General features: G+C 33.7%; 1 protein-coding gene and 1 long non-coding RNA gene across 4 annotated transcripts in view; one reads left to right on the forward strand and one right to left on the reverse strand.

The window, feature by feature from the left end:
• Positions 1-110: 110 nt before the first annotated feature.
• Positions 111-26,750, reverse strand: LOC127737550 (peptide methionine sulfoxide reductase MsrB-like). 3 transcript variants are annotated; one of them, XM_052248387.1, is made up of 4 exons: positions 16,892-16,969; positions 15,722-15,945; positions 10,213-10,385; positions 111-4,605 (listed from the first exon to the last, which is right to left on the reverse strand). In XM_052248387.1, the coding sequence occupies exons 2-4, from the start codon at positions 15,931-15,933 to the stop codon at positions 4,466-4,468; spliced, it is 525 nt and encodes a 174-aa protein (XP_052104347.1). In that variant the 5' UTR covers positions 15,934-15,945; positions 16,892-16,969; the 3' UTR covers positions 111-4,465. The 3 variants fall into 3 exon arrangements, with proteins under 3 accessions (XP_052104347.1, XP_052104346.1, XP_052104345.1); XM_052248386.1 differs by lacking the exons at positions 111-4,605; positions 16,892-16,969 and adding exons at positions 8,033-8,222; positions 26,683-26,750; XM_052248385.1 differs by lacking the exon at positions 111-4,605 and adding an exon at positions 8,033-8,222 and having other exon boundaries at positions 16,892-16,960.
• The window catches only part of LOC127737557 (uncharacterized), a 44,565-nt gene continuing 39,072 nt past the window's right edge, over positions 21,360-26,852 (forward strand). The window contains exon 1 of the long non-coding RNA XR_007999688.1: positions 21,360-21,569. This is a non-coding gene — a long non-coding RNA (uncharacterized LOC127737557). The remainder of the gene's footprint in view (positions 21,570-26,852) is intronic.

Consider the following 26,852-nt stretch of genomic DNA (forward strand, 5'->3'; position numbering starts at 1 on the left):
CACATGTGGTAACATGGGTATAAATTGACAATATTCCATTTGTAGTCGAAACCAGAGATACCTTACCATAGTTTTCTAATGATGTTTAAAGAAAACTAACAACATATATATTAAAGCATGGCAAATATTTTCATTTATTTTATGATCAACAATAAAAAAAATGAGGAAAAACGTGGGGAAAATAAAATAATAAAACAACTATTACATAAAATTATCTTAAATAAAAAATCCAGTTACTTTTGTAAAATATGTCTATGGTAACTGTTGTAAAATAAAACAATTTCCAAATTTTTTTTACCTATAAATAAAGTACCAATACATGAAGTTTGTTAATGGTGGCTATACATATTTGTTGTGAAAAGGAGGCTCATTTCATCAACAATTTTATTCAATCATTTGAAATTTCATCTGACCATTAATCAACAATTAATACCTTAGATAAGCATTTGTTCTTTCTTGTTCTATATACCACTGCTCTGCTAAGTTATAAATCCATCTTATTAAACAAGATAGCTAAAATTCCATAAAATCACAGCATTTATTAATCAAAGCTCACATAAAAACTTCAAACAGAAAAGAAATATCTTGAAAGCTGTAAATTTTAAGTTATTTTAAAGGTCAATAAACTATAAAACATACGACTTTAGAGTCAATTCAATCCTGTAAGATGCCTATGAATGTCTAGAATACACATTCAAAATAATGTTAAACTTTGATGTATATTTTCTGAGATACCTACGTTATCCACAAAATTAAGCGGACATCTGCAGTATGAAAAATAAGTAATGGACAATAATAAGACTGACATACAATCTTTGTAACAGGTCCTAATACCAAATATTTTAGATCTTCTATGTAAATCTGCTAAAGGAATAGACCTTAACCAAACCAATGGAGCATAAGGTCAAGGTCTTATCTTGTTGACCTATCAGGCTGTGTTACTGAGACGTACAATCTTGCTCTGAAAAATCCACAAACAGAAAATCTTGTTGACATGTCAGGTTGTATAACTGAGACATATAAAACTTGCTTTATAAAAACATCTTGTTGGCGTATTAGACTGTGTTAAGGGAAATTATTTATATATCCTACTTGATTAGTACTGATTCAAATTGAAGGGAAAGAAACTATTTGATACTTTATGTGGTAGTATTATACCACCAACAAAGGATATGATAGTGATGAAACCTCATCAAACAACTTATTTTCTTATTTCCAGAGGAAATTTTTTTGTTGAATAGATTTAAGTCCTATTTCAACATACAAAATGAATTCTGTAAGAGATTTCAGTTCAGACACCCTCTCACTACAGCTCTTTTAAAAAGCCATGACAAAAAAATCTTCTATGCAATTCAAACTGTAGTTCTCAGTATTTGCAGTATTAAATGTGTTTAACTCATACATTACAACTTATCTAGTTTCAATTAATTTTTGGAAAACAGTTATACAAATTAATATTTGAATATGGCACATTTAATTTTGTAGATTATATGTTTTACATGCTTCATACAGCACATTAATAGTGGAGAGGTTTATCTGAGATCTATTATTCCTACAAGATATGTCAAACATACAACAGCATAGCAAAACTTCAAATAAAAATATACTATAAAAGAGACTTACAGATATATATATATATATAAATAGATATAATTATAAAGCTGCTAACATAAATCTGCATTTGGTCATGTTGATCATCAGTCTTAATATTCATCCCAGATTTCAATATTTAACAGGTAAATTAACAAAGAAATGTCATATAAATATTTATTTTTTTTTACAAATTACAAGAAACATTAAATGGAAACTTTTAATTTAGTTTATTCTACAATATTCCTGCTTTTACAACCATTCAAAATTCAAAACAAATGAAAATTGATCAAATATATGCAACTCAACATGGCAAAAACCCCTATCATTTAATTTTTCAAATACAGTTTAAATTTGGACCCTTTGGACCCTGATGTGGACCAATTTGAAAAATGGGCCCAGAATCCAAAATCTAAATACATTATTAGATTCAGCATATTGAAATCAATCAAAGTTTAATGTTGCATCCTAATTTGGACCCACTTGAAAACATTCAATCTAACCTTCCTTTTGTGGTATGGAACCTTGTGGTACAATCTTAAAAGGTTAGGACCATAGCCCCCAAAATCAATCCCAACTTTCCTTTTGTGGTATGGAACATTATGGTGGTACACAATTTCAGAGAGATCCAAACACTTATACTCATGTTATTGTCTGGAAACCAAATGTCTTCGGATGACAACGACATTGCTGTACCATTATACGGTCGCAAATTTTTGCGGTCTTATAAAAACTAACAAATAAAATCTGAGACTAGTTAACATATTAAATAAACAATTACAGGTTACATAAAAATCTGTAAACAGAGCTAACACATCAAATAAATAAAATTATCTATATAAGTACATCCTTTGTCATATATTATTGGAATAATACACCAAATTTATCAATATTTTCAATTTCAATGTCATGAAAAATATCTAATTCAGGGAAAACTATAAACTTTAGGATTAACAATTGGAGTTTATTTCATGATAACTCCATCCTTTACAGGGCAACTTTAATTTCATCTTCAACTATATAATAATCTAAAAAGTGACTGGTTTAACAACCATTGATAAGTGTTGTACATTGATGGTAAAGTAATGACATCTCTATTACAATACATACATGTAATAAAGTAATGACATCTCTATTACAATACATACATGTAATAAAGTAATGACATCTCTATTACAATACATACATGTAATAAAGTAATGACATCTCTATTACAATACATACATGTAATAAGAAAATATTTTTGAAAAAAAATAATCCCAGAATTCAATTATAACATAGTATCCGTCAAGTTATCTACCAAAACATTAATTCAGTGATGTCCATGTTGTTCAGACAAAATTGAATATTATTTCATGTTTGAATTTTGGGATTAAATATTCTTTTATTTAATACATTGACTTTTTATGTAAATAAAGTAAACATTACAAGGAACTTTTCTATACATTATTACTTTGATCCTTTAATGCAACTTTTTTGGGAACTTGAGAATACATTTCAGAGTAGTAAAATGTAGTTTACATGTGAAATTATAGGTTTTTATTTGACTTGAAAATCACAGTACTTCATTGCAACCAATAATACCTAATATCACAAGGATTAATAATATTGTTCTCCTGTTTTGCCTTTGTTCATTCAAGAAATATCTATCTTATCAATTAAAAAGTATGATTTAAAGCAAAAGTAATAGTATGGAAGTTAGGCCTCTGAACAATAATTAATGAATTCATAATTAACTACTAAAAAAATTGAAAAAATGAAATATATAAAAAGAATAGGTTCCTTCTGGTCCTATACCATTAGTTACAATCATGTGATTACAATGTATTAACAAACCATGCATATATTGGCACTATGGCTAATCATCACCTCATTAGATATTAAAGACAAAACAATAAGCATAAACTATTTACAAGTTAAGCAAATTCCAAATCACCATTTAAAATTGTTTTCCAAATTATGCTACTGCTGTGCTTGTCATAATGTTCAATAAATACCGTTTATTCAAATTTTGAAATAAACTGAAACCCATTTCAACCTATTCTAGCTTAACTTAAATGTAAGAAAATAGCGATGATTACTATGTTTCTCCTGTTATTTTTGACGTAAAACTACAAAGGTAGAAAATAAGTTACACAACTGCATGAGTTTTATTTACAACATTTTATCTGTCAAATCATACCAAATTTGTTTAGGACTGTTCCATAAATTGTTTTATAAATAAAGAGTTAAAGGCACTTTTAATTACTTTTCATGACATGTAAACTTAAATAGATAGATAGGTAACAGCTATGGATCCAAAGAAAGGGATTCCAGCAGCATACCCTCCTTTAGTCAATTCAAAATGTGTAAAAACATGTAAATCTTATGTAAAAAGGTGGAGAAAATTACTACAAAGTACCTGTACACATTCAGTTAAATCTAAACATGTGCATTCTAAATCATAATCAGACAATTGCACTTTGTTATTGCTACATAAATTAGTACATAATTAAATTTAGGATTCAATACATATTACAGTTGAAAAAAACTTAACAAAACAGTGGGGAAAAACAGGTAGAGAGGTAGAATTTGTAGTAAGAGTTATGACACTTTGTGTGTAAGATTTATTAGTATTAAACAATTTACAATCATATATAACTTAATTACAGAATTCCTGCTCGCAGGACAAATTTTCAAATTCAATTTTCAATACTAAGGATAAAATAATATAATGTTCATTGCAAAAAGGAAAAGCAACAAAATTCTTATAATTAAGCAGCAATGCAAGCTTAAAATAGCGGTTATATGTGTTATCTTTTTCTTTAATGTACTGTACTTTCTTCACATGTCAAGATATGGATGCCATTTAAAGTCCATCTGTAAGGCTTCGTTGTCACACAGTTGTATGTTTTTTAAAGCACATAGATGCAGAATTAACACAGTATCTAACTTGTGTTGGCTTTGGACCGTCGTCAAATACATGACCTAAATGAGCACCACAGTCTACACACTTAGCCTCTAATCTCTGCATACCTGAAACCAACATTAATCTATTTATTTATCTATAGAAATCTATTTTCATCGTTATAAATAAAAAATATTGTTTTATTGTTCTGACTTTTCCACTTGTTTTACAATTTGTAATTTATACTTTGTCTTCTAACCACCCATGCAGATTTAAAGAAATGTAAAAATTTACTTTTAAGGATTTCATATGAACCTCAACAGCTAACAACTATACCATGATAATTTGTGATGCACTTATCTTTTTCCAATACTCTTCTTTATTCTTTTTTGAATGTTCTAGCTGTTTTCACTTCCAACATTAATTTAAATAATTAAGAGGAGGCATATATATACAATTGATTACCCCTGCATAGATTCACAACTTTCCTTTGGTTCAATGTTCAATTTAAAAGAAAACTAACTATTTGAAGTTATATCTAATGTTCTTATGATCTGTAGAATATAAGGCTGTTGGTACTTTCCTCCGCAAATAAATGAGAGTAAGACCCCGTTCAAATTTGGACATTTAGATCAAGTTAAGCCCAATGTGAACGCTTTGATGATCTAAACTAAAACACCAAAAAGAGGTAGTTAAGTCTGAATCGATCTAACTTTGCGCAGAGATCAATCTAAACTAATACAATTGAATCGAAAATAATTTGTGCGCATGTATGGCAGAAAAATTACACGTGCAATTTATTTCAGAATGGATGACCAACATAAAAGGGCTAAAAATTAACAAAAACTATACAAACAGCAGTATCAACATTTGAACTTGTAATTCAAGTGAAACAATTACTTCATCAATATTTTTTTTGCAAGCATGTGTATCAACACATTAATTTGATTAAATATTTCTATTTATACACAGTGTTCACAATTTTCCGAGTAATTATGTCAGATCGATTGCAATTTTACTTGTAGTGTGAATGCAGTGGTTCAGATTACACTGATAGAGATCTATGCATTATGACGAAGACTCTTGTCCTATGATGTAGACCCTTATCATATGATGTAGAACCTTGTCATATGATGTGGACCCTTGTCTTATGATGTAGAACCTTGTCATATGATGTAAACCCATGTCATATGATGTAGACTCATGTCATATGATGTAGACCCTTATCATATGATGTAGCCCTTGTCATATGATGTAGACCCATGTCATATGATTGAACGGTAGACCCTTGTCCTATGATTTAGACCCTTGTCACATGATGTGGATCCATGCATTATGAGGGAGACTCTTGTCCTATGATGTAGACCCTTATCATATGATGTAGCCCTTGTCATATGATGCAGAACCTTGTCATGTGATGAAGACCCTTGTCCTATGATGTTGAACCTTGTCATATCATGTAGACCCGTGTCATGTGATGTAGACTCATGTCATATGAGCAACACTTGTCATAGATGTATACCCATGTCATATGATGTAGACCCATGTCATATGAGCAACACCTGTCATAGATGTATACCCATGTCATAGATGTATAACCATGTCATATGATGTAGACCCATGTCATATGAGGAACACTCTTGTTATATGATGAAGACCCGTATCATATGATATAGACCCATGTCATATGATTAAGACCCTTGTCATATGATGTAGATCCATGTCATATAATGCACACCCATGTCCTTTGATGAAGACCCTTGTCCTATGATGTAGACTCTTGTCCTACGATGTAGACTCTTGTCCTATGATGTAGACCCTTGTCGTATGATGTAGACCCATGTTCTATGATGTAGGCCATGTCCTATCAGGTAGACTCCTACCCTATGATGTAGACCCATGTCATATGATATAGACCCTTATCATGTGATGTAGACCCATGTCATATGATGCACACCCATGTCCTATGATGAAGACCCTTGTCCTAAGATGTAGACCCTTGTCCTTTGATGTAGACCCATGTTCTATGATGTAGACCCATGTCATATGATGTAGACTCCTGCCCTATGATTTAGACCCATGTCCAATGATGTAGACCCTTGTCCTATGATGCAGACCTGTGTCCTAAGATGTAGACCCATGTCATTTGATGTAGATCCATGCTCTTTGATGTAGACCCTTGTCCTATGATGTAGACCCTTGTCCTATGGTGTAGACCCATGTCCCTCGATGTAGACACATGTCCTTTGATGAAGACCCTTGTCCTATGATGTAGACCCATGTCCTATGATGTAGACCCTTGTCCTATGATGTAGACCCATGCCCTTTGATGTAGACACATGTCCTTTGATGTAGACCCTTGTCCTATGATGTAGACCCATGTCTATGATGTAGACCCTTGTCCTTTGATGTAGACCCATGTCCCTCGATGTAGACACATTTCCTTTGAAGAAGACCCTTGTCCTATGATGTATTGGATGTTGAATTGCTTCATCTCTTTGTTAGGTTGTTGTTGACATCTTACATCTCCTTTTATTAAAATTCAAAAAATCTTCAAAACCATTCTTGACCTCCATTTTGTCAGGAGAAATAACACTTGTCATTGATGTATACCCATGTCACATGATGTAGACCCATATCAAAATTTTAAAAGAAAATTGGATCAAACACTTTTAAGTCAGTATATGGAATAAACAAAGTACCATTCTCCAATCAATCAAGGACCACAACCCCCCAAAACAAAGTGTAAATCATCAATATCAAACTTGACCTCCATTCTTTTTTAAAATATTGGTTGAAAGGTTCTCAAGTTATTGAACAGAAGCAGCTGTAGCTCCTCAAATTCTGTGTTTGTTTTCAACAGTGTGATTGTCAGAGCAACAATATGTGTGAAATTGGGCTTTAATATATATCAATAAACAGCTATGTCAAGAGCGCATGATACACCCTTATAAAGCATATTGAAATTGTTGCAAGAATTAAATGGGATATTTCAATGGCATTCAATCATGTGTTCACCGATTCCAACAATTACCTAAAGTTCCCACTAAATCAATCAAAACAAACTCAAGTTATGGTACAATGTGAGAAAAATTTACTAAAGTCTGACAATTAAAGTCCAATAACTCTGGAGCAACAAATAGGAACATTAAAAAAATCAAAAGGGAGCTTCCTTTCTCAATCCCCACAGTAATGTAAAGTTTGGAGGAAATCAATCCAGGAATACTTGATTTACTGCACAATTTGTGAAAAATTGCCTTAAATGTTAAAACAGTTAGAGTTCCTCAACTCTAGAACTAATAAAATGGTCAAAGTCCCATAACTCCTGTAAAAATTGTCAAATTAAACTGACAAGGAAGTAGAAAGACAAAAAATCCTACTAAGTATGCAAGCTTTCTGGGCTCTTAGTATTGATATGTTTCGGACAGATAGTTGGACACAATTTCTATATACCCCACTGCATGAGAATGTGTCTAGGGGGAGGGAGGGACAATAAAAATTTCAATATAACTAAACTGCCATTATCTCATTATCTGCAAGAACCAAACAGGCATATTTCTAATTGAAAAAACTTTAATATTTTTATTTCATAATTCTGATTTTAGTTTTATGTCCTCATTTTTCATAAAGTTGAGAGCTGCAGAATTCATGCAGTATCTGTTTCCGGTTGGCGGGGGACCATCATCAAAGACATGCCCTAAATGTGCCCCACATTTGGCACAAGTCACTTCCACTCTGACCATACCTGAGAAGTAAACGAACATTGTTTACAACAAGTTTTGACCAGGAAAGAATGGGAAGTGCTGCATGCCATTCAAAGGGAGGTAATCAAAAGAAGTAAGTTGGACTGTTTTTCTCTGAAATTCATTTTCATCTGTGATCATAACTAAAATTTTGTTTAGTCATTCATCTATACTTGTAGAACTTAAAAAGCAAAATGAGCTATCTTTAAGATAAAAACATATGGCTGATTTGTGTTTTATTTAAATCAGAATGGGAGTATCAACGGAAGGCCTTATAAATCAACTTTTCAAATATTCCTATCTTATTCATTTCAAACTTGCATGCAAGAAGAATCACAAACATTAAATATATTTTTCTGTGTACTACCCAATAATTATGTAATAAACAATGTGTTGACTTACTGCTAAAAACTTCAACTGAGTTGCAAGTTTAAATTTATTGTAGATTTTTTTGGACATCAAAACCACATTACATCTTGCAAAATTGTTCCATTTAAAATATAACTTTTGTAATTGCTTTCTGTATGGAATGAGTTAACCCTATATGTGTGAAATTCATGCAGTAAGCTTTAGTTGTATTTTCCCAATAAATATATATGTATATTCCAACAACACGATGGGTGGAGCAGGATATTCCTACCCTTCCAGAGCACCTGATTGGGGTTCGTGTTGCTCAGTCTTTAGTTTTCTATGTAGAGTTTTGTAGACTGTTGTTTGTATTTTCATTGTTTTTCAGTTTTTTTTTATCTCTCTGACTTATTGAGCATTGATTCTCCCTTTGATCTCTTCAGCCTCTTTTGTATAAATCATGATCCCTGGAGTCCTACCTATCATCCTACACATGAACCCTGTAGACATAAGAAACATGGGCCCTGGTTATCTACCATCCTTAACATGGACCCTGGTTATCTACCCACCTTAACATGGACCCTGGTTATCTACCAACCATAACATGGACCCTGGTTATCTACCAACCTTAACATGGACCCTGGTTATCTACAATCCTAAACATGGACCCTGGTTATCTACCATCCTTAACATGGACCCTGGTTATCTACCAACCTTAACATGGACCCTGGTTATCTACCAACCTTAACATGGACCCTGGTTATCTACCATCCTTAACATGGACCCTGGTTATTTACTATCCTAAACATGGACCCTGGTTATCTACAATCCTTAACACGGACCCTGGTTATCTACCATCCTTAACATGGACCCTGGTTATCTACCAACCTTAACATGGACCCTGGTTATCTACAATCCTTAACATGGACCCTGGTTATCTACAATACTTAACATGGACCCTGGTTATCTACCAACCTTAACATGGACCCTGGTTATCTACCATCCTTAACATGGACCCTGGTTATCTACCAATCTTAACATGGACCCTGGTTTTCTACCAACCTTAACATGGACCCTGGTTATCTACCAACCTGGACCCTGGTTATCTACCATCCTTAACATGGACCCTGGTTATCTACCAACCTTAACATGGAACCTGGTTATCTACCAACCTTAACATGGACCCTGGTTATCTACCAACCTTAACATGGACCCTGGTTATCTACCAACCTTAACATGGACCCTGGTTATCTACCAACCTTAACATGGACCCTGGTTATCTACCATCCTTAACATGGACCCTGGTTATCTAACTATATTAACATGGACCCTGGTTATCTATCAACCTTAACATGGACCCTGGTTATCTACTATTCTTAGCATGGATCCTGTAGACCTACCATCCTAAACATGGGCCCCAGTTATATACCATGCTTAACATGCACCCTGGTTATCTACCATACTAAACATGGACCCTGGTTATCTACCATCCTAAACATTGGCCCTGGTTATCTACTATCCCTAATATTGACCCTATAGACCTAGTATAAACTGCAGGGTCTAAGTTAAGGATGGTATCCTACCATCCTTAACATGGACCCTGCAGGTTATCTACCATTCTTAACATGGACCCTATATACCTACCATGTGAAGTGTCCTTTACCAGCTTTATCCTGTCATTGTCTACAGCATCATAAAATGAAGGCCATCCTGATCCAGAATTAAACTTTGTTTCCGACGAAAATAACTGGTTCCCACAAACCACACAGGTATAAAGTCCTTCTGCTTTGTTGTGCACATACTGACCAGAATTTTTCCTGTAAAATATAAATTTTCGTTAAATTTCCCCCATTCAACTCAGAAATAATTGCTGTCTCTTGTGAAATGTTTTCATAAAACTTTTGATTGAATGGATGGATGAATGGCTGTTTAATATCCAGTTTCAACAATTATACACCTATTCAAGATTATAATATGTTAATGTGATATAAATATAAACTTTGTTTTGCACTACACTCCTACTCAGGAGGACTCTGATGAATCCAGTCTTTGCTCTTACTTCTTATTACTCCATGTTGAGTGGAGAAGCAGTAATAAACTGCTTCGCTGAGCGCAGCTGGATACGCCCGCAGAGGTCCAATCCTGAACAGTTGGGGCAAAAATGGACACAATATTCAAGCTTGATACAGGTCTGAATTTGGATTGTAATTAAATATTTGACATATTATAGGTTTCTGAATAAATGTAGTCAAAGAACTTGAAATTGGTTATATGAATTGAATTTATATTCAATTAAAGATTTCTTGCTGTTGTGCAATACTTAGTAAATCTGTTGTCAGACTATAAACAAATAAAGTTAAATTAATTCTCAATGTCATATTAGAAATTTATGAAAATCAAAAGGGAGCTTACATCAATAGATATAAACAATTCCCCAAAGTTTCATGAGAATTGCTGACAGCATTTTTGAGTTATTGTCCAAAAACTGGAAAGTCCCCCCTTTTTTAATGAATAAAACCCCATAACTCAGAAATGTAAAATGTAAAATTTATAAAATTCTAAAGGGAGCTTACATCAATACATATAAACAATGCACCAAAGTATTTTAAGAACTGCTGAAAGCATTTTTGAGTTTTTTGCAAAAAACTGGAAAATCCCCCTTTTTTATGAATAAAACCCTCTAACTCTGAAACTTAAAATGTAAAATTTATAAAAATGTAAAGGGAGCTCATGTCAATAGATATAAACAATTCACCAAAATTTCTTGCATGTTGGTGAAAGCATTCTTGAGTTATTGTCCGAAAACTGGAAAATCCCCCTTATTTTAATGAATAAAACCCCATAACTCAGAAACGTAAAATCTAAAATTTATAAAAAACGAAAGGGAGCTCACGTCAATAGATATAAACAATTCACCAAAGTTTTGTGCAAATTGGTTAAAGCGTTTTTGAATTAATGTCCGACATGTTGACGACGGACAGACGGACGGACAGACGGACAGACGGACGGACGGACAGACGGACAACGGTATACCATAATACGTCCCGTAAACGGGCGTATAAAAACCAATTTGAACGTCTTTGGTTTGATCTGACTGAAGATAAAACCCAAAACCTCCTGCACTTGGGGCAAGCATCCTGAAGTTTGATAAGATTGAGGATCAAACCAGAGACTGCTGCACTAAAGGTATGCAACCTACCATGACACCACCAAGGCAGTATTAAATCGACATGATACCACCAAGGCGGTAAGTCTCTGGTTTGATCAGATTGAGGATCAAATCAGAGACTCCTGCACTAAAGGCAAGCAACCTACCATGACACCACCAAGGCAGTATTAAATTGCACATGATACCACCAAGGCGGTAAGTCTCTGGTTTGATCAGATTGATGATAAAATCAGAGACTCCTGCACTAAAGGCAAGCATCCTACCATGAGACAACCAAGGTGGTAAGTCTTTGGTTTGATCAGATTGATGATAAAATCAGAGACTCCTGCACTAAAGGCAAGCATCCTACCATGAGACAACCAAGGTGGTAAGTCTTTGGTTTGATCAGATTTAGGATCAAATCAGAGACTCCTGCACTAAAGGCAAGCATCCTACCATGAGACAACCAAGGCGGTAAGTCTTTGGTTTAATCAGATTGAGGATCAAATCAGAGACTCCTGCACTAAAGGCAAGCATCCTACCATGAGACAACCAAGGTGGTTAGTCTCTGGTTTGATCAAATTGAGAATCAAATCAGAGACTCCTGCACTAAAGGCAAGCATCCTACCATGAGACAACCAAGGCGGTTAGTCTTTTGATTTAATCAGATTGAGGATCAAATCAGAGACTCCTGCACTAAAGGCAAGTGTCCTACCATGAAACAACTAAGGCAGTAAGTCTCTGGTTTGATCAGATTGAGGATAAAACCAAGACTCCTGCACTAAAGGCAAACATCCTACCATGAGACAACCAAGGTGGTAAGTCTTTGGTTTAATCAGATTGACGATCAAATCAGAGACTCCTGCACTAAAGGCAAGCATCCTACCATGAGACAACCAAGGTGGTTAGTCTCTGGTTTGATCAAATTGAGAATCAAATCAGAGACTCCTGCATTAAAGGCAAGCATTCTACCATGAGACAACCAAGGCGGTAAGTCTTTTGATTTAATCAGATTGAGGATCAAATCAGAGACTCCTGCACTAAAGGCAAGTGTCCTACCATGAAACAACTAAGGCAGTAAGTCTCTGGTTTGATCAGATTGAGGATAAAACCAAGACTCTTGCACTAAAGGCAAGCATCCTACAATGAGACAACCAAGGCGGTAAGTCTTTGGTTTAATCAGATTGAGGATCAAATCAGAGACTCCTGCACTAAAGGCAAGCATCCTACCATGAGACAACCAAGGCGGTAAGTCTCTGGTTTGATCAGATTGAGGATAAAACCAAGACTCTTGCACTAAAGGCAAACATCCTACCATGAGACAACCAAGGCGGTAAGTCTCTGGTTTGATCACATTGATGATAAAACCAAGACTCCTGCACTAAAGGCAAGCATCCTACCATGAGACAACCAAGGTGGTAAGTCTCTGGTATGATCACATTGATGATAAAACCAAGACTCCTGCACTAAAGGCAAGCATCCTACCATGAGACAACCAAGGCGGTAAGTCTTTGGTTTAATCAGATTGAGGATCAAATCAGAGACTCCTGCACTAAAGGCAAGCATCCTACCATGAGACAACCAAGGTGGTAAGTCTCTGGTTTGATCAAATTGAGAATCAAATCAGAGACTCCTGCACTAAAGGCAAGCATCCTACCATGAGAGACAACCAAGGCGGTAAGTCTTTGATTTAATCAGATTGAGGATCAAATCAGAGACTCCTGCACTAAAGGCAAGTGTCCTACCATGAAACAACCAAGGCGGTAAGTCTCTGGTTTGATCAGATTGAGGATAAAACCAAGACTCTTGCACTAAAGGCAAACATCCTACCATGAGACAACCAAGGCGGTAAGTCTTTGGTTTTATCAGATTGAGGATCAAATCAGAGACTCCTGCACTAAAGGCAAGCATCCTACCATGAGACAACCAAGGTGGTAAGTCTCTGGTTTGATCAAATTGAGAATCAAATCAGAGACTCCTGCACTAAAGGCAAGCATCCTACCATGAGACAACCAAGGCGGTAAGTCTTTGATTTAATCAGATTGAAGATCAAATCAGAGACTCCTGCACTAAAGGCAAGTGTCCTACCATGAAACAACCAAGGCGGTTAGTCTCTGGTTTGATCAGATTGAGGATAAAACCAAGACTCTTTCACTAAAGGCAAGCATCCTACCATGAGACAACTAAGGCGGTAAGTCTTTGGTTTAATCAGATTGAGGATCAAATCAGAGACTCCTGCACTAAAGGCAAGCATCCTACCATGAGACAACCAAGGCGGTTAGTCTCTGGTATGATCACATTGATGATAAAACCAAGACTCTTGCACTAAAGGCAAGCATCCTACCATGAGACAACCAAGGCAGTAAGTCTCTGGTTTGATCAGATTGATGATAAAACCAAGACTCCTGCACTAAAGGCAAGCATCCTACCTTGAGACAACCAAGGTGGTAAGTCTCTGGTTTGATCACATTGATGATAAAACCAAGACTCCTGCACTAAAGGCAAGCATCCTACCATGAGACAACCAAGGCGGTAAGTCTCTGGTTTGATCAGATTGATGATAAAACCAAGACTCCTGCACTAAAGGCAAGCATCCTACCATGAGATAACCAAGGCGGTAAGTCTCTGGTTTGATCACATTGATGATAAAACCAAGACTCCTGCACTAAAGGCAAGCATCCTACCATGAGACAACCAAGGCGGTAAGTCTCTGGTTTGATCACATTGATGATAAAACCAAGACTCCTGCACTAAAGGCAAGCATCCTACCATGAGACAACCAAGGCGGTAAGTCTCTGGTTTGATCACATTGATGATAAAACCAAGACTCCTGCACTAAAGGCAAGCCTCCTACCATGAGATAACCAAGGCGGTAAGTCTGTGGTTTGATCACATTGATGATAAAACCAAGACTCCTGCACTAAAGGCAAGCATCCTACCATGAGACAACCAAGGCGGTAAGTCTTTGGTTTTATCAGATTGAGGATCAAATCAGAGACTCCTGCACTAAAGGCAAGCATCCTACCATGAGACAACCAAGGTGGTAAGTCTCTGGTTTGATCAAATTGAGAATCAAATCAGAGGCTCCTGCACTAAAGGCAAGCATCCTACCATGAGACAACCAAGGCGGTAAGTCTTTGATTTAATCAGATTGAGGATCAAATCAGAGACTCCTGCACTAAAGGCAAGTGTCCTACCATGAAACAACCAAGGCGGTTAGTCTCTGGTTTGATCAGATTGAGGATAAAACCAAGACTCTTTCACTAAAGGCAAGCATCCTACCATGAGACAACCAAGGCGGTAAGTCTTTGGTTTAATCAGATTGAGGATCAAATCAGAGACTCCTGCACTAAAGGCAAGCATCCTACCATGAGACAACCAAGGCGGTAAGTCTCTGGTTTGATCACATTGATGATAAAACCAAGACTCCTGCACTAAAGGCAAGCATCCTACCATGAGACAACCAAGGCGGTAAGTCTCTGGTTTGATCACATTGATGATAAAACCAAGACTCTTGCACTAAAGGCAAGCATCCTACCATGAGACAACCAAGGTGGTAAGTCTCTGGTTTGATCAGATTGATGATAAAACCAAGACTCCTGCACTAAAGGCAAGTATCCTACCATGAGACAACCAAGGCGGTAAGTCTCTGGTTTGATCAGATTGATGATAAAACCAAGACTCTTGCACTAAAGGCAAGCATCCTACCATGAGACAACCAAGGTGGTATTCAATTTTTAATGTCACACATTACTTGATGTCAATGTATAATGTAATGTCTAAAATATAAGTAAAGTTCCTTTATATCCACGTGATAGTAATGCAGGGAAGATATGAATATGGATGTCAAGTGTCACTTACCCTTCAGTTCTATTATATCCATGTGATATTAATACAGGGAAGATATGATTATGGATGTCATGGGTCACTTACCCTTTAGTTCTATTATATACATTTGATAGTAATGCAGGGAAGATCTGATTATGGATGACATGGGTCACTTACCCTTCAGTTCCTTTTTCCTGTGTCACATGATACTGCATGGGAGTTAACCTGGATTTGAGTTCCTCCTTAGGGATGTGTACTTCACAGGTCCCTGATGTTTTACATGATTCCTGTAATTTCTGTAGAACGGGGGAGGGTTCTTGTTTAGCTGCAGTTATTAGATGCAAGATGTTCATCCAGACCAATGACTGAAGACCATTCACAAACTTCATAGACTAAATTGTCTGAAAATATATAATTAATCACATTGAGGCCCTATTAAATGTTAGACTCTACAAAACATTAATGTTAACAACTGAAGACTGTACACTTATTTCAGTGACCGAAAATATACAGACTAGATGTGTAGTATTTGTATTTATATAGTACTGGGTTATGGTAGAATGTATTATATACACATATATATATATTAATAATTTGTATATTTTAACTAATTTGATTCGTTCAGGAATATGTTAAACTATATTTTCAAAGGTCGATTGAAAACGGCAGATATTGTTAAAACTTTTTAAAAAGTGTATATTTGCATAACATGCATAAGATGCACACAAAAAAACATAAAAAATAATTGAAATAACAACTAATATGTTGTTATTGTCAAAGAGACAATATGATATCTATAAAATTCCAACAAAATTAAATGAGAGAATAGAATGCACTGATGATTTTGATACAAATATGGTCTGAAATCAATAATATAACAATTGTACTTTGTATGAGGTCAATACAGGATATATCGACCCAAAGAAGTATATCTTCAGGTCAATATATCCTTGTATCAACCTCATACAAAGGCTACAATTCTATAACATCATTACTTTGCCCCTTGATTTTGGAGGAGGGTTTTATTTTAAGGTATGAACTGTACACATTGTTTTACAATTTATGTAGGCAGCATTATCTACATATTTCCTCCTTTTCTGTTTACTTATTTATATAATTCATGTGTGGTGAACAAATTAACTCTAAAAACATTATAATCCTACCTGAAGTATACACATAATACATTCAGTGTATATAATTTAACATGCAGTGTATATAATATATAACATCTTTTTTTATCCTACCTGCAGTTACATGCAGTGTATATAATTTATCATGTTATCTTACCTGTGTTTTAAAGGTATTGATCTCTTAATTAAATAAATGCCAAAATATGTATACACCAACCTGTTCATGTAAACATCAATATTATCTACATTAAATAGTTATAACATCAGTGTACCCCCTATGTCTTCCCTCATAGCATCATGTTAAACTGAGGCACAATTAGGGAATTAATCTACCAATAATGACATGTTTTCTGTTGTATAGAGGGGTGTTTATCTTTTATATATAATAAAAGAATCAATAAAAGTTACATTAAAAATAAGTGATCTGTTAAAACCACCCACATTACAATTTAAATATATTTATACCTAGGTACTAGTGTTGGAAATTACTAAACACTAAAGTGAACTTGAAAGCAATTCTTTCATTAAAACTTTTTAAACTAATACTTCATTGCCATGGTTTCTAATAATAATAAAACCATCATGCTAATAACAGTTTAAAAAAAAGTCCTCCTCAAGTACTTTTCCAAACATGATATTCATAAAAATAAACACAACATATCATAGTTCTAGACCTGCATTTATAAATAAAAAAAGAAAATGAGAAAGCAACTACATTTATACAGCATATTTAAAAACTGGCAAAATAAGTTTATTCAATTTATTTATACTGTCAATTTTACAAGTTTATTTGTTGTTTTATTTAGATATTAACATTGTTCCCCTTCCCTGGTACCTTGAATCACCCCAGTCCCCCACTAGGCCAAGTGAGGGTTTTGTTTGTTTTGTAGTCTGTTAAATGAGATGCTTCATTACTCTAGTGCTGATACTTTGATTGTTGTTAATTAATATGCTACATGTGTTTTCTATTTATTCTGAACATTGGATGTTACCTGAATAATAATAATCTCAAATCAAAAGCAAATAGTCAATAAGAATTCTGACACTATTACATATTATAAACTACAAAATGCATCACAGATAAAAATACATTTTACAGGATTATAAATCATAATAGCATTCTTTTTACTGTACTATCTATAAGCTAATAAGAATGAAATAACAACATACATGTATTGATTGATGTGTAATTATCTTCATTGAATATCATTGAAACTTTGACATTTTTTTGTGTGAGGCACAGAAACAAATAAAAGAAGAATGTGTCTGAGGACACAAATGACCCAAACTGAAAACTTTGCAATTTTCAAAGTTAAAAAGGGGGCAAAACTCTAGAACAGTAAATGACTCACTGCCCAAATTTGAAATCTGTCTGTGCATTGTGGTTCTCAGCATTGTGTATTAGTTTCATATAATTTTAATGTGATAACACTTAAGAAAGAGTGAGGAAACGAAAAAATTTGCATTTTTCTAAGTTATAAAGGGGCATAACTCTAAATTGTTAAGTGACACACTGCCGAATTATGTCTGCAAGTTTTGATTCATAGCTTTGTGTATGAGTTTCATAAAATTATGATGAGAAAAACTTAAATTTGAGTGTGGAAATGAAAAACATAGCAATTTTCTAAGTTACAAAGGGGCATAACTCTAGAACAGTAAGTGACTCACTGCATAAATTCAAATCTGTCTGCAAGTTTTGATTATTTGCATTGTGTATGAGTTTCATAAAATTTAGATGAGGAAAACTCAAGTTAGAGTACGGAAACAAAAATGGGAAGGACAGAAGGACTGAAGGACAGTCAAGAGATCTTTCATAGTCTCTGTTAGTCACAACTTCTATAGGCTTTGGGCAATTCAATGCTTGACATATTACATAACCATCTGTTTATTGTTGAAGAATGTTTAATTTAGAGCTTGACATATTACATAGCTATATCTCTATTGTTGCAGAATGTTTATTTAGAGCTTGACACATTACATAGCTATATGTCTATTGTTGAATACTGTTTGGCTTAGAGCTTGACATATAACATAGCTATATATGTCTATTGTTGAATACTGTTTGGCTTAGAGCTTGACATATTACATAGCTATATGTCTATTGTTGCAGAATGTTTATTTAGAGCTTGACACCTTACATAGCTATATATTCATTGTTGAATACTGTTTAACTTAGAGCTTGACACATTACATAGCTATATGTCTATTGTTGAATACTGTTAAAATTAGAGCTTGACACATTACATAGCTATATGTCTATTGTTGCAAAATGTTTATTTAGAGCTTGACACCTTACATAGCTATTTGTCTATTGTTGAATACTGTTTGGCTTAGAGCTTGAATTATTACATAGCTATATGTCTATTGTTGCAGAATGTTTTATAAGGAGCTTGACACCTTACATAGCTATTTGTCTATTGTTGAATACTGATTAACTTAGAGCTTGACACCTTACATAGCTATGTGTCTATTGTTGAATACTGTTTAACTTAGAGCTTGACACATTACATAGCTATGTCTATTGTTGAAAACTGTTTAACTTAGAGCTTGATACATTACATAGCTATTTGTCTATTGTTGGATACTGTTTGGCTTAGAGCTTGACTATATGTCTATTGTTGCAGAATGTTTTATTTAGAGCTTGACACATTACAAAGCTATTTGTCTATTGTTGAATACTGTTTAACTTAGAGCTTGACACATTACATAGCTATTTGTCTATTGTTGAATACTGTTTAATTTAGAGCTTGACACATTACAAAGCTATTTGTCTATTGTTGAATACTGTTTAACTTAAGAGCTTGACACATTACATAGCTATATGTCTATTGTTGAATACTGTTAAACTTAGAGCTTGACACATTACATAGCTATTTGTCTATTGTTGAATACTGTTTAATTTAGAGCTTGTTACATTACATAGCTATATGTTGTTGAAGACTATGTTGATCTTGAGAAATCTTTATAATGGTTAAGTCCTTGGGTCACTGTCTCATTGATATATATGCCCCACATATATCCTTCAATTCATTCTCCACTACAAGGCATATTATCGCAAACTTATAAAATACATAGTATAGAAAATCTTAACATTAATGTTGTGTAACTGTTCAGATGTTTAAGATTTTGTTTATATTAAAATTGCCATTTCAGTCTTAAATTTATTTCAAATAACTAATTGGAAAAATACTGTTTTACTTGAAAACATTTAGATTTAATGTTAAAACTGTAGGTAAAAAAAAACTGAAGACAGAAAACAACTTAGCTGAGGAAGTTTCGATGCCATCTTTGCAAATTTCCCTAAAATTCAAGAACTGTCACCTATAGCCAATAAATCTTTCTGAATCAATTCCCTTGGCATTACTGCATCTACATAGCTTTGTATTGTATTTACATTACTGCATCTACATATAGCATTATATCTTATTTACATCCTCATCTACATAGCATTATATCTTATTTACATCCTCATCTACATAGCATTATATCTTATTTACATCCTCATCTACATAGCTTTATATCTTAATTACATCCTCATCTACATAGCATTATATCTTATTTACATCCTCATCTACATAGCTTTATATCTTAATTACATCCTCATCTACATAGCATTATATCTTATTTACATCCTCATCTACATAGCTTTATATCTTATTTACATCCTCATCTACAGAGCTTTAGATCTTATTTACATCCTCATCTACATACTTTATATCTTATTTACATCCTCATCTACATAGCTTTATTTCTTATTTACATCCGTATCTACATAGCTTTATATCTTATTTACTTCCTCATCTACATAGCATTATATCTTAATTACATCCTCATCTACATAGATTTATATCTTATTTACTTCCTCATCTACATAGATTTATAACTTATTTACATCCTCATCTACATAGCTTTATATCTTAATTACATCCTCATCTACATAGATTTATATCTTATTTACTTCCTCATCTACATAGCTTTATATCTTATTTACATTACTGCATCTACATAGCTTTATATCTTATTTACATCCTCATCTACATAGCTTTATATCTTAATTACATCCTCATCTACATAGATTTATATCTTATTTACTTCCTCATCTACATAGATTTATAACTTATTTACATCCTCATCTACATAGCTTTATATCTTAATTACATCCTCATCTACATAGATTTATATCTTATTTACTTCCTCATCTACATAGCTTTATATCTTATTTACATTACTGCATCTACATAGCTTTATATCTTATTTACATCCTCATCTACATAGCTTTATATCCTATTTACATCCTTATCTACATAGCTTTATATTATATTTACTTTCTCATCTACATAGCATTATATCTTATTTACATTACTGCATCTACATAGCTTTATATCTTATTTACATCCTCATCTACATAGCTTTATATCTTATTCACATTCTCATCTACATAGCTTTATATCTTATTTACATCCTCATCTACATAGCTTTATATCTTATTTACTTCCTCATCTACATAGCTTTATATCTTATTTACTTCCTCATCTACATAGCTTTATATCTTATTTACATCCTCATCTACATAGCTTTATATCTTATTTACATCCTCATCTACATAGCATTATATATTTACATCCTCATCTCAGTCTTCACGCTCAACCACAGGCCCACCAGCCCAGGCTTGTACCTGTAAAAATCATCTCTACAAGCTAATAGAATCTAACTAAAATTTTTCATATCTTATTCTCATCCTCATCTACATAGCTTAATATCTAATTTGAATCCTAATGAGCAGGTAAGTGCAATATGAAACTTTGAAAAATATTAGCCAAAAAAAAAAAAACAGCATCAACATATATATAATGAATAAATTGCCTCACCGAGCGCAGCTGGATACGACCGCAGAGGTTCAACCGCAGAGGTCCAACCCTGAACAGTTGGGGCAAAAATGGATGCAATATTCGCGCTTGATACAAGTCTGAATTTGGATTGTAATTAAATATTTGACACATAAAAGGTTTCTGACACAGAATAACTGTTGTCAAAGAACTTAGAATTGATTATATGATTTGAATTTATATTTAATTTTTTGCTTTTGTGCAATACACTTTGCTGTTGCAAATTGACCCCCCCTCCCCCCACCAAAAAAAATAAAAAATTTACCCCCCCCCCCTTTTTTTTTTTAGCTTTTGTGCAATACACTATGCTGTTACGTATTAAACCCCCCCCCCCCCCCCCCCCTTTTTTTTTTGCAAAAAAAAATAATATTTGAAGAATTTTTCTTTTTAATATCTGAAATCTGAAATGAGAAAAAATTGACCCCCATAATTTCTTTTTACCCCCCCCCCCCCCCCCCCCCCCCCTTTTTCCCCCAAAAAAATTCTATACTAAAGTATTTGTCCATTAACCAGGACACCCTTGTTTTTCCCCCTAATTCCTAAACGGTTTGAGCCATAACCCCCCAAAGCAAATCCTAACCATCCCTTTGTGGTATGGAAACTTGTGGTATAATTTCAGAGAGATCCATACACCGTTCCATAAGTTAAATGCTTATTTGTGGCCCCTTTTTGGCCCCTAATTCCTTAACTGTTGGTACCATGACCCCCAATCCTAACCTCCCTTTTGTGGTATTGAACCTTATGGTAAAATTTCATAGAGATCCATTCACTTAAACTAAAGTTATTGTCAAAAACCAATGTGTCTTCGGACGACGACGCCGCCAACGTCATACCAATATATACGTCCGCAAAAATTTTTTGCGGTCGTATAAAAACAACTGAAAATTGATATAAACTTATAAAGGAAATACTTCAATTTCTTAACATATACATATATATACCTTTAAACAAGCTGTTATCAATAACAACATATACCTCTTTGATGTTGGATAAATCAATGCATACAAATTATCCATTTAAATATTATCTTATATTTACTCTTTACTTCATTCATAAATTCTATTTAGAATCTGGAATGAGGATAAAATTCATCAAAGAAAAATAAATAATTCTATCATATTTATCATTTAAATTTAACAAATTAACCTAATTTATTTTAAAGTCATATTTTTATTTCAATTCACTAAAAGAATTTACCCTATGCAGAATTACTCCAAGTAAGAAGGTAGGACATTTTTGTGATTTTACTCATTAATTATGTTAATATAACATGTGTAAAATTTGCAGGTTATTGTAACTGTTTGGCATGTATAGGTTTGAGCTCCCCCCACCCCACTGTATCATGGTGCTATAATTTTTTGCAGGGTGCTACATGTATCTGAATAGATTTTATAATGTTATAAATGTGGTTCTATGATTCTAAGGAAACAGTGCTATTTTCTTTTCCCATATGATATGTGCTATATGAAAATACTGTGGAGGACACTGGGTTCAAATGTTATCTAAACACTACTTTATACCAAACTTTATCATGTTTATTCTGATCAATTTGTATCTACTTTCAGAAAGAATATCATCAATATTGTCCCAAGTAGATTTTTATATTGCACAAGCTTGTGAATGCAATATATATTCTCAGGGGATGATATTCTACAAAAGTCTTATTATATCCCTTTTATTGTATAGCAAAGCTTTAAAAAAAACTGTCTACACCTGGGACCTAATATATAGAAGGTCCAAACTGACACTAAGTCTGAAATATTTTTCTTTTTTTTGTTGTAAAATTCTGCAAATGATTTAAAAACTTGGTTCTGCACAAAATTTACATGTCAGGCTGGTCAGTTTGGAGTAATAAAAGTATGACAGCCCATTTTTAAGTTCCAATTTTTTGTTGCATTTGGTACTGGAAACAGCAAATTATTCTACATCAAATTCCACCCAGTAATCATCAACATGATAAACATGATAAATGTAATATACATGTCGCATTCCTTCATCATCTCTCTTTACTCACTCACTCTCTAGGTGAACACTGAATATATATTATGAGCTTTTTGTGTTGTTGGGTTGCTTCTCTTACTGATGTCTACCCAACATCTACTTTCATTCACATTTACATAAGACATTGTTTCATAACTTAAGTTATTAATAGGTCAAAAATAGGAGGTGGTCTGTTGGGCATCTGCTAACATATTATTAACCAAGTCACATTCTGTATGTGCCTGTCCCAAGTCAGAAGCCTGTAATTTAGTGGCTGTTGTTCATTGCTGTATATAACATTTGTTTTCCGTTCATTGTTTATACATAAATCAGGCTGTTATTTTTCTCATTTGAATTATTTCACATTTGCCTTTTATAGCTTGCTATGCGCATTGTTGAAGGCTATACAGTGACCAATAGTTGTTAACTTCCACATCATTTTGGTCTCTGTCAGAGAGTTGCCTCAAAGGCAATCATACCACATCTTTTTATAATGACTGGCATTTTAAATTCCTTCTTTAATTGTATATACATGTATTTGATTTAAAAACAGTAATTAATTCATAGTCCAATTTTGGATAATATACATGATACAAGAATCTGGTATTTCCTAGGTTGTCTCAAAATTTATATATATATGAAGGAATCGTAACCGCGATTGTCATGCTGAAATGCGATGGTCCACGCTGAAGTGCGATGGTTTACACGCTGAATGTGATGGTGGCATCACATGGGCATTGTGACGTTAACTTTGTTGATAGCTACGCTGAAGTGCAATGGTCTGCCTGTGACATTGAGTGTAAAAGCAAAATAGACATGAGCTGTTTAAATGAAATACATGTAACATCATTAAGGGAGCAACCATTTAACTTCAAAAGGAGGAGGGGGGGGGGGGGGGGGGGGGGGGGGGGTCATGGTTTTTTGTCTGAGTCAGTAATTTTTCTCACGCAAAGCGCTAACATTTTTTTAGTTTTTCAACGCTTTCAATCAAAATAATTATATTAAAATTTAACACTATAAGGTATTGGGAAAATCTGGATTCAGAATATTTTTTTTGTCAGTCATTCCCTAAAATTTGACAACAGTAGTTGCTAGCCTCGCATTTGGAAGATCTTTTAATTTCTGTTCAGGTCAAACCAAAGACTTTAAATTTTGATTTTTTTTTTAATCTAATTTTAAATTTGCCAATGCTCTGATTAGCACACAGTAGTATGGGTTCATAAAATAGGGTGTTCAAGAGCGAAATCAAAAAAAGATTCAGCCTGTAGGTCTATATAATAGTACTAAGCAGGGTCCATCTCATTTTATCAAATATTATGACAAAACTTAGAAATTGCTCACAACAATTATTCATCCATTTATATATACCTGATGTGGTAACAGTGTCCACGAAGTAAAAAAAATGCCAAGTACATTTATGCATGACTAAAAGTGAGACTTGTCAATTATTCCACGAAAAACTTAGTTGAGGATGATAAATTGGGATGTACACGAAGGGACCAGTAATGTTAATTTCAGCCTAACATGTTGTAAACAATTAACACTGTAACCACAATAAAATAACACTCGAGCGACGATGTTATTACAAATCAGGATTTATCTCGGAAATAAAACAACACTATATCAATTTGATGTAACAAAAACATTGCTAATACTATAGCAATTATTTTTTTTTTATTAAATTGTCCACATAAAATCACTTGACCCTTACTTAAAGATAAATCAGGATGAGAAAAAAAAAAACAAGTGGTTTAAATGTTAAAAAGACACCCATGCAGTCCCATAACAGAGGTTACTTAATTGGAGTTAATTGATTGGCCAGTTAATTGTTCTGACGTAATCATTAATTATGTAATTTATCAAATTGAAAAAAAATCATTGACACATACCTGCCAACCCTCCCGTTTTGAGCGAGAGACTCCCGCTCAAATGGCGAAATTCGGGAAATCTCCCGCTTGCCGGTACCCTCCCGCGTGGGAGTATAGAATCTCCCGCTTTTGGATATTTCAACCTTGAATGACAAGTCAACAATAATTACGTTTTTGTGTCACTGATGATGGTTGTTTTTACTTGTAAATCACAGACCATGTGAAATTAAATGGCTTCACTTGACAGCTTGGGTGTCAAACATAGTACTAATTAACGATCATTAACGACTTTTGCTTCAAGCTTTGTGTTATACTTCAAAGAAATTTTGGGTTACTTCCCCTGTTTAATCCTGTTTTAAGTTACCTTTCTTAAAATAATGTGAATTGATAAAACAATACAAACTAAATACAAATTAAACAAAAAATCATAAAAGGATGGCAATTAAAAGAATTTGTATGCCTTAAGACAAAAAAAATAATTACATCTTAAAAATATCTTAAAAGATCTATACTTCTATTCAATGTTTATATTGAAATTTATAAGATATGTATTGAACCAAATTTAGTGAAATATATATTTGCAAACACTTAATACACCATCTGAGACAACATGATTGCACTCTGAATCATACAGAGGTATCTGGGGTGAAAAATTGTCCAGAAATGGATTCAAATGTCAAAGATGATGAAATAGGAAAGAAACAAACAACACACCCCTTCTGTAGGATATAACCATATTTTAAGAAACAAAGTATATCTATTAACTCTTATATGTGTTTCGTAGATGAATAAATAAACACGTCATATATTTCACTTGAAAATATCGTTCGCGCAAAATCTCCCCCTCAGCTGTCATAGCTGAGAGGGAGATCTCCCTCTTTGAAGGTTTCAGAGGTTGGCAGGTATGATTGACATAATAAAAAATTTGATGATTTGTTCATAAAAATTGGTACAAACGAATTTAATGCATAATCAAGCCAAATGTCAGTTTAAAAAGATGGGTCAATGTACTGGTTTTCAATCTAATGATTAAAATCAGTAAATAATTAATTTCTTCCAAATAAATATATCACATTTGACGTCGCGAAAAAAATAACATTTTACGTTGAACGGTTAGCGACGTCATTACCTCCCCTGTAACTGTATCATATGCCCTTGAGCTTTATAGTAGCAAACAATCAAATTATCTCATGTACTTTGTGTTGTGTTGTTATAAATACATTAACATTCTTCATTTTTGTCAAAGGAAACTATTTGCTAAATCGCTATTTTACCCCATTCATGATCTTTGGTCGAAAATGTCCACCATATTGAATAATTTGACTATATCCATATCCGGTTTGTCTTATTCTGAGGCTCCCGACGGGTAACGACCATTGTGACTGTATTTAACTGTTGGTCTGAATAATTCATGTAAACTACTTAAAAAATTGTTTGATACATA

Source organism: Mytilus californianus, unplaced genomic scaffold (genome assembly GCF_021869535.1).
Source record: "Mytilus californianus isolate M0D057914Y unplaced genomic scaffold, xbMytCali1.0.p SCAF_4, whole genome shotgun sequence".
NCBI classification, from domain to species: Eukaryota; Metazoa; Mollusca; class Bivalvia; order Mytilida; family Mytilidae; genus Mytilus; species Mytilus californianus.